Raw genomic sequence first — 8,862 nt, forward strand, 5'->3', positions numbered from 1 at the left:
TTAAACTCATTTCTTTCATTTTAGGGTTTGACGGTAATAGATCTCGCATCGTTCTTTTTTAATTATTAAATTTAGAAATAAAAAAAAAAAAAGATAGAGATTTTGAGAGACGGTATTATTTTGTTCCTTATATTAGAGACATCGAATAATACCAGATAAAGAAGAAAAACACATGTTTTTGATAAATAAGTAGTAAAAACAATTCACCAACGCCAGAGTTTATTATTCAGGTGACAGTAATTGGGTCTTTTACCCTATGTTTTGCTCAAGAAAGTTAAATTTTTTAAATGATTTTAAGTAATTTACATTACGACTAAGCAACAATGATATATATATATTAAATTAAGAAACATATTCCGCACGATTTAGCTGTGTAATTACAAGTATACAACGCTCAACAGCTTCGTGTGTTTTCGTAATATTTACATGTAAAATGTGTGGCATATTTTGTTGCATACATCACCCCGAAAATGTTTCCGAGTCTTTCAAACAGGTATGCGTAAACGTGAACAATAAAATATTGTAATTCCGAAAAAAAACTAGAAATTACACAAAGTTTTTTTTGGAGATTATTTATTTTGTTGTTTTTTTTTTTCAGTGGAACTTGTGCAAAGACGTAATAACTGCGCGAGGACCAGATAGTTTGCAGGAAAAACATATTTTGCTCAATCACAAATGGCAAGGATACTTTGCTGCCGCAGTTTTGTGGATGCGAGGACCAAAAATAGTAACACAGCCAAGAATAGATAATAATGATAACTTGCTGCTTTGGAACGGAGATCTCTTCTCAGGTTGTTTGGTATGGAAAAATATCTTGCATACTCATGTTTAGGTGTAAGGTCATACTTTTGTTTTGTTAGAACTTGAAAAAAAAAATGAGAAAAGGACAAAAATGTCTCATCAGTTTCAGTTGCAGCACAAAAACTCTAGTAATTTATATTGATTGTAGGCCAAAGATGGTGTTTCGGATACAGATGTGATAGCAGATGAATTGCGGTCAACCACAGATATTTTATCTGTCTTACAGAAGATCGAAGGTCCTTACAGTTTGATATATTATCAAAAATCGAACGCAACATTATATTTTGGACGAGATATCATTGGGCGACATAGTTTGCTCGTAAAAATAGATAACGAAACTAATTCGTTGACTTTGGCTTCGGTTGCAAATAAAAATATGAAAGGAATGATGGAAGTGCCGGCTATAGGTATCTTTGCAGTAAATTTAAATAGTTCACAAATAAACTTAGCGTGTTATCCGTGGAGAGAACCCGATTTGAGATTCACGGATATTATTGAAGCGTTAGAGACACATTTGAATATAGATATTAATATCAGAAAAACTATATCGAAACATCCTGTGTCACTGACAAATTTACATCTGCATCCTGATTCAAAAGATGTGGAATATTTAGAAAATGTGCCGTACAGTAGAGATTTCGGCAAGATATTGCGACAGTTATTGGAGAATCAAAAAGTAAGCGAGAGAGTTGAGCGCTTGAAAGAATTGTTGCAACAATCTGTAAAAGTTAGAGTAGAGAAAAAACCAAATTATTGCAAGGACTGTGTAAAGATTGTATTAAATGGCGGAAGTGTTGTTTGTGCGCACTCCAAAATTGGCATATTGTTCTCCGGTGGTTTGGACTCTGCAATTTTGGCAGCGATCGTTGACAAATATGTTCCGGACGAGGAAAGCATCGATCTCATTAACGTCGCGTTCGAAAAGTCTGTGAAAACTCAAAAAGTAAATGATGCAAATGATGAAGAAAATAAAACCCAGAAATATGACGTGCCGGACAGAAAAACTGGGCGACAAACGTACTCGGAATTGTTGCGAATTTGCTCCAACAGAAAATGGAATCTCGTAGAAGTATAGTATAATTGTGTTCAATCAAAATATTTGAAACATTTGATACATTTTTTTTTTTTTTATATAGAAAGAGACAAAAACAAACTTGTTTTGTGTTGCGATGATTTTATTTCAGTGTGACATTGCGCAATCGGAACTGCATGCGTATCGTGGTTCGCGAATTTGCGATTTGCTGTATCCGTTGTGTACGATTCTAGATGAGAGTTTGGGATGCGCCATGTGGTTTGCTAGTCGCGCCAAAGGCGTTTTGTATCCGAGTAACGAAACGTACGAGTCCCCATGCAGGATATTACTCCTGGGTATGGGCGCGGATGAATTGTTCGGTGGATACATGAGACACAGGACTATATTGAGACACGAGGGATGGGACTCGTTGGTACAAGAATTAAATCTCGAATTGGCCAGAATTTCGGAGAGAAATTTAGGACGGGATGATCGGGTTGTTTCCGATCATGGCAAACAGTCTCGCTTGCCTTATCTAGATGAACATTTGATCACATACGTACAACAGTTAAAACCATGGGACAGGTAAACAATGTTTGTTTTAAATATTGTTATTTAAACAATTTAAAAAAGGATTATAATGAAAAACTGTAATAATTCATCATTGGCAGGTGTTATCCGACCGAAAAAATGCCACCCGGATTGGGAGATAAATTATTGTTGCGTTTACTGGCTTGCGTAATTGGTTTTCAGAACACAGCTACTTTTCCTAAAAGAGCTTTTCAGTTTGGCTCGAGAATTGCGAATGGTAAAGAAAACGCAAATGATGTATCAAATAGATTGTAAAATGTAAGTATATTTTAGTATTTTTATACAAGTTTTTTTTTTATATACATTTACATTAAAAAACTCATCTATACGCAATATTTTATATTTTAAACGCATATGAAAATAATATATATACATATAATTGTCATTTATTTTATACAAATTATATATATGTATATGTGTAATAAACTGAGAAGAGGGAAAGAATGAAAGGAATTTTGAGAAAAGATATCAGACGGCACAAACTGATTGAAGTTCTTATTTTGCACTTCCCCTTCCTTTCCCTCATTTTGAGCTTCACATCTGAAGGTGCGTAGAAAATTGCGTTTAAGTTAGAGTCAAATTTTTTTATTTCTAAAATCTACAAAAAGATTACAAATAAGATCAGATGATTTTTTTTTTAGTATTGTACACTTGACTCGCGGTTACTTCAAAATAATGATTCTTTAAATTTTAAACTGCCTTTTTTTCTAAAAAAAAAGTTGCTCCTACATGCAGGTACATATGTTCGATGCGCGCGCAAGTGCAACGTGGTGGGGTGTACGACTTATATTTTGAGACTCTGTGTTGGAGACACTGTGTTATGCATTGACAATCACCGACGAGTACCTTGGTCGGTTTTGCTCTCAGGTTAGATATGGCGTAGGTGAGTTCAGTGCATTTAATTTACGCATTTCTCTGCGAGACTTGTCCCCGTACATCTCTCGCAAAAATTTGTACTTTTTTTAAATCGCATGTGTATATAAACATGCACTTTGATGAAATATTCTACTAAAAGCCGTCAATCTTTCAGTGTCAATGTTCGTTTGTATACACACATACACACAGAGACCAGAGAGACATCTTTGAAAAACAAAAATAAACAAAAATAACTGAGTATTGACATTTGTGAGAAATTCGACAAATTTCTACATTTTGTTTACGCGCAAGTGGATAACGCCTCCTTATCTGACGTTAAAACATATTAAACGCGGAACGTTCGCGAATCGTCCGGAGTTTTGACAGTTCTGATGTTGCATCAGCCGTTTTCACTTCATGTCTGACAACCGTACTGACTCCTTTGTTCTCGACTCCAGGTCGTGTGTACTTTGTGACACACACAACGGCTGTTTTTCTCTCTGTTGTCTACTGTTTTTCTTTTTTTTTTTTTTTTTTAACAAGTAAAACACGTAAGTATTAACTGTTCGCGTTTCTACTTGTTAGTAATAAAAATCGTTTAGATGTCATTTTCGTTGTTGTTTGTCCCACTCTGTGGATTTAACGGCTATTCAAATTGTGTGCGTTCACGAGAACTGATAGTACAATCCGTTAAATGTATTTTCGCAAATGAATATTTTGTATAAATATTTTTAGTGTATTTTATATATCTCCGCTTGTTGAAGGAAACCCAGTTGGTGTTGTACAGCTATTCGATTTGCATGTGCAATCTTGTCTGATAGTTCATAACGAAATATTAAATACATATTACAGAGTTTTGTATAAAAAGATAAAAATTTCTTTCCTCAAAAAGAACACGAGTAGGAAATTAATACACTCATTAGCTTGTCTACTTTATATGACTTGAAGAATTTATTATCATATACATCATACAATTATATAGATAAATTTGTGATAGTAAAACACAAGAATTTGTGCGTACACACACACACACGCGCGCAAAACATTTTTAATTAGTTTCGCTTTTATGTGCCTATCTCTGTTTTAATCTCGCTTTGTTGTTGTTTCTTACAAATGTTTATACAGCGAATCTCGTGTTTTTTTTTTTTTGATCAATTCGTGCTCGACGCTCGCTACGTGACGAGAATACGTCGTTTTCACTACCAACACATACATATCACACTGTGTGTGCATACATACATACATTGTACGTATGTAACGTATCTTCTTTTAAAAAGCTTGTTCTTTAAGGAGCGTTTATCTTTGTTGTGACGTCAAACCGTGTAAGATTAACGGTCGACGTTGCTTAATTTGGGAGTGATTTTGTACACACGAACACATGGCAAGTTTTTAAGAGCGAATATGTTTATGTTTAATTTATCTCTCTTTTTACGGTATTGTTTTACGGTATCACGCATCAGCTGTTAATCTTTTGGAGCTGCGCGCAGAAAATTTTTTAAGTACATTGTTTCTCGATATAACGCATATTTTTGCATATAAATATATTTTAATTGCGGTGACGTCGATTCTCTGTCGGTTTTATTTCTTTTTTTCTTTTTTTTTTTTTTTTTATTGCCTTATGAATCTATGTAGCCATTAATCCGGCATATTCATTTCTCTTCTCGCGTTGCTTTCAAAGTTTTTTTGATTGAGGGAGAAGAATCTGAAATTATGATTGCCTTGCAAAGATAAACGCATCCTTGAAACGAACGCTCTCCTTTAATTTGGATTGCACGCGCGAAGAAGCGCGTAACAGTTTTGTTTATATCGCCAAACATGTTGAGAGAGAAAAAGACGCCGTCGAGTTTGCATAATCACAGGGTCCGTTCACGCATGACGCGCGGCTATTTCAGTTATGTGGGCGTGAACAACATTCTGTAATGTTAAGTCGCCGTGTGTACGTGTGTACACACATGGATATCGGTGCAGCAAAAATACACATTTTTTTTTTTTTGGTATAAAGGGACTTTATTGCGTTGTAAAAAATAATTTCAACACACAGAGAAAAAGAGGCAAAGTAATAAAAAAAAAATATTGAGAAAAATAAAATCTTATATAAGAAAATATCAAAAATAATCATATATAAAATCATAATTATATATGTTGTATTTATATTTTGTTTACAGATATAAGGCAAAGCGGTTCCGTTATTCTTGTTGTCGTGTGTGATCTTTCCCATCAGCCACACTACACACACCATTTCTGACTGTCGCGTGTCGTAGTCGGATTGTTGTTGTAGTTGGTAGCTGCTGTAATGTCACACACCGCAGCAATGAACACATTAGACTCATCTATACCAAATACAATACATTTGTTCGAAAAACTAAAAGAGGACTTGGTTCTAAACTTGGTACAGGAGATTAAATTTCAGCCAAATCTCTGTCAATTGCCCATCACGACGCAAGTATGTACTTTTGCGCAACGTAACAATTATAAATTCGAACAGATTACAACGTAATAAGTAATATGAACTAAATGTTCACTTTAGATAGTTGATTTTTTTGACTTAAAAAAATTTACAACATTTTGTATTTAATTATTTAGAAATATGTCTGCACGTTACAGGACGATGAAATAACGGTTGACGCCCGAGACAGATCTGCTCATGTATTAAGATGCTTGAAAGTGGTGTTTGATTTATCGTCGGATGTATTCTTCGTAGCCATCAATCTGATGGATCGCTTTCTAACGAAGATGAAAGCGAGACAAAAACACATGGACTGTATCAGCGTGTCTGCATTTTATATAGCTGCCGTCCAATTATCACCCGTCGTAGACGGAGATCACAGATTCATCGACCGATTAGTTTCGATTTCACAGTGTGGATGCACCACGGACGATCTAAAACGCATGTCACAAGTGATAAGAAATAAATTGGAATGGGTGCCAGGCACTCAACCCATTACCACGCTGACTTTTTTACAACTGTTCAATAACATGTTCCACGCAGTGGCGGCGCAATTTCATCTCGGCGATGTGTACGCTAGTGTTGTTAAGGTTAAATCATCTCTCTCTTTTAGTTACAAGACGTATTAAAATTCTTTGTATTTTAATCATGGAAAAACACCAGTAAAATAAATAACACTTTTTTATATAAAGTAATTTACTTTGTGAAAATCTGTATATAAATTTTGTATATAATCAAATTCTCTCTCCTTTTCATATTGTCCATTTTTTGTTTCAGATATCCGAGCTGATTCTCATGTTGGAAATGGTAGCCTGCGACGGTAGTTGCGCGAGTTTGAGACCGTCGGTGGTGGCTTTAGTATTACTCTGCACTTACTTGGACACCACTGTCAACCGATTAAACGCAAACGCAAACGGAAATGCCTCCGTGCCATCCACACACGATACTGCCACCGTGCCGCCTCATCAAGTCTTGAGAGATAAATTTGCACTGTTCACCAAATGGCTCCAAAATGAATGCAATGTAAAATCCCGCACACGATTCTTTTTTATTATATAAACTGCATCTTATTTTTATATTTGTCTATACTGTAATGATTGTTTTTTTTTTTTTTTTTGTTTTAGATATCAAAACAAAGTTTTTACTTCACGCGCGGAGCGGTGGACGTCATTCTGAGCAAGTATAATGCCCAGGAACAAACGCCGTATAAACAGAACCTAATTTGGAGAGTTTCGAAATCTACTGCGCGTGTCTTACGTCCAACTGCTAAATTCAGGTCAGAGCTGCCTGTTATAGCGGAGCACACTCCGGTTCCGTCGCCGAGCAAAATCAGGTTTATATCGTTGTACTTGTATTGTCGTTAAACAAATTGTTGCTGGAATGTGGAGAACACAACTCTTTCTTTTTTTACAGGAAAAGTCGTAAGTACACTCGTCGTCATGGGAACAAGAGACGTTGAAGTTTCATCGTCATTTTTTGAGGTACAATCATTATATTTCATTGTTCAAGAATTTCGTTAAAGATTATTATAACAATTTCTAAAATAAATACATCTTATATTTATCTTTTGTTTGGTTTTTAGGATGCTACATCAAAAATCGTCTATCGTCTATTACAAAAAGATTTATACAACACGAGATTCATTCTTCTCCAATACAAAGTTTTGCTTGAAAGTACAAACAAACCTACACAAAAGTAATGATTTCTCTCAGATATCTTGTTTGTGTTGTCTTTGCCGAGATGTACATTAACGAAGAAGAAGCAAACATCGTACCGCGCGTGAAAATGGAAAAATAACTGTTTCCCTAACATGTCGTTTCTATTCAGCGTACATATCGGTGATACCATCTCAATCCCACTAGTTCAACTTTCTTTCATTATATCACATGCGTATAATTCGACGTTTCTGCGCAAATATATATTTTAATATTTTTACACATAACGAAATGAGATTACAAACCTCGTTCTCTGAAGAGCTCGACAGTTGATTCCTTTAATAGATGAGGCTCGACACGGGAAGAAAAAAAAAAAAAAAAAAAAAAACAAGAACGCTGTGAAGAACAGAAACATTTCTTTCGAATAAAGGAATCTTTTTAAGAATAGAAATTGATGTGATAAAATTGTCCATTATTATAGTTAATGTTGTCTAGTAGTAGATATATAATATAGTTCTATAATATCTTCAAAAAGAGCATAAGTCTATATATTTACAAGATACGTTAAATACAAGAAAGACAAAATATTATTTATACAAAGTGTATAAATAAGACAGAGCAAAGATATTGAAAGTTGCGGGTAAGTGTTAATTAGAGTTAAATTTTAGAAATGCATTGTTTGATATTGGAAATGAGAATTTCTTCGCTTGTGTTTGCGAAGTTTGTCGACAGAAACTGGAGAGAGAAAAAAAAACTAAACAAACTAGAATAACAGAGAGAAATTATTTGCTATTAATTTTAAAGTTAAAGATTTAAGCCATTTTATTCTATGATGGTTGTGTTCGAACTGCTTCTTTAAATTACGTACGAAGTATCTTGCATTTATTTGGACGTGTCAAATAATTTAATGCTAAGCTCGTAATGCTGTGTGAACAATATAAACTATTGTAGATGTAAAACTGCGAGAGCGAAAGAGAGAGGGAGAGATGTGTGTGTGCGAAAAACAAAAAGATTGCTGATGTGAAAGCTTTTTTTTCTATCTTAGCCAGTCTGCACTAGTCAAATCGTAACATACTACATATACAAATTTATATATCTGATTTAAATTTGTGAAACATTCAAACTTTCCCTTGTCGTTTATTGATGTTTCATTAAACGAGCCGCTTTTTTCTTGCTCTCTTTCCTTTCATCTTTTTATTAGTTCCGGATAAAAGAAAAAAGATCTGCATTGCGTATGAAAAAATCCTGTTGTTTTATATTATGATAGGAACAAATTTGTAATGCACAAAAAAGTCTGTTTGTAATAAATAAACTCATTATTTGTAACGGACGGCTTAGTTTCTTCTGTGTGGATGTAGAGGGTGTTCCGAATCAATCGCACGCATGGAGTATATATCGGAGACCGTAGTCTGTGCTTGCGCCAACTCTACACAGGTAGCACACCGATGCGGATCAGTCGAAATCGCTATTAGAAATATCAAGAAATTTGAAGAAATGTTTCC

The 8,862-nt window shown here is 34.6% G+C and overlaps 2 protein-coding genes across 2 annotated transcripts; both read left to right on the forward strand.

The window, feature by feature from the left end:
• The first annotated feature begins 219 nt into the window (after positions 1 to 219).
• On the forward strand, positions 220 to 2,736 carry LOC109863129 (asparagine synthetase domain-containing protein 1). The gene is made up of 5 exons (XM_020443324.1): positions 220 to 493; positions 599 to 799; positions 950 to 1,870; positions 1,986 to 2,398; positions 2,485 to 2,736. The coding sequence occupies exons 1-5, from the start codon at positions 434 to 436 to the stop codon at positions 2,657 to 2,659; spliced, it is 1,770 nt and encodes a 589-aa protein (XP_020298913.1). The 5' UTR covers positions 220 to 433; the 3' UTR covers positions 2,660 to 2,736.
• Positions 2,737 to 2,805: 69 nt separating this feature from the next.
• On the forward strand, positions 2,806 to 7,815 carry LOC109863130 (cyclin G). The gene is made up of 8 exons (XM_020443325.1): positions 2,806 to 2,950; positions 3,140 to 3,287; positions 5,425 to 5,702; positions 5,864 to 6,295; positions 6,483 to 6,728; positions 6,830 to 7,038; positions 7,119 to 7,186; positions 7,288 to 7,815. Exons 3-7 carry the CDS (start codon positions 5,553 to 5,555, stop codon positions 7,162 to 7,164), a joined length of 1,083 nt encoding a protein of 360 aa, XP_020298914.1. The 5' UTR covers positions 2,806 to 2,950; positions 3,140 to 3,287; positions 5,425 to 5,552; the 3' UTR covers positions 7,165 to 7,186; positions 7,288 to 7,815.
• The last annotated feature ends 1,047 nt before the right edge of the window (positions 7,816 to 8,862 follow it).

The sequence above is a fragment of the Pseudomyrmex gracilis genome, unplaced genomic scaffold (assembly GCF_002006095.1).
Source record: "Pseudomyrmex gracilis isolate BER0280 unplaced genomic scaffold, ASM200609v1 scaffold_3292, whole genome shotgun sequence".
Classification (NCBI taxonomy): Eukaryota; Metazoa; Arthropoda; class Insecta; order Hymenoptera; family Formicidae; genus Pseudomyrmex; species Pseudomyrmex gracilis.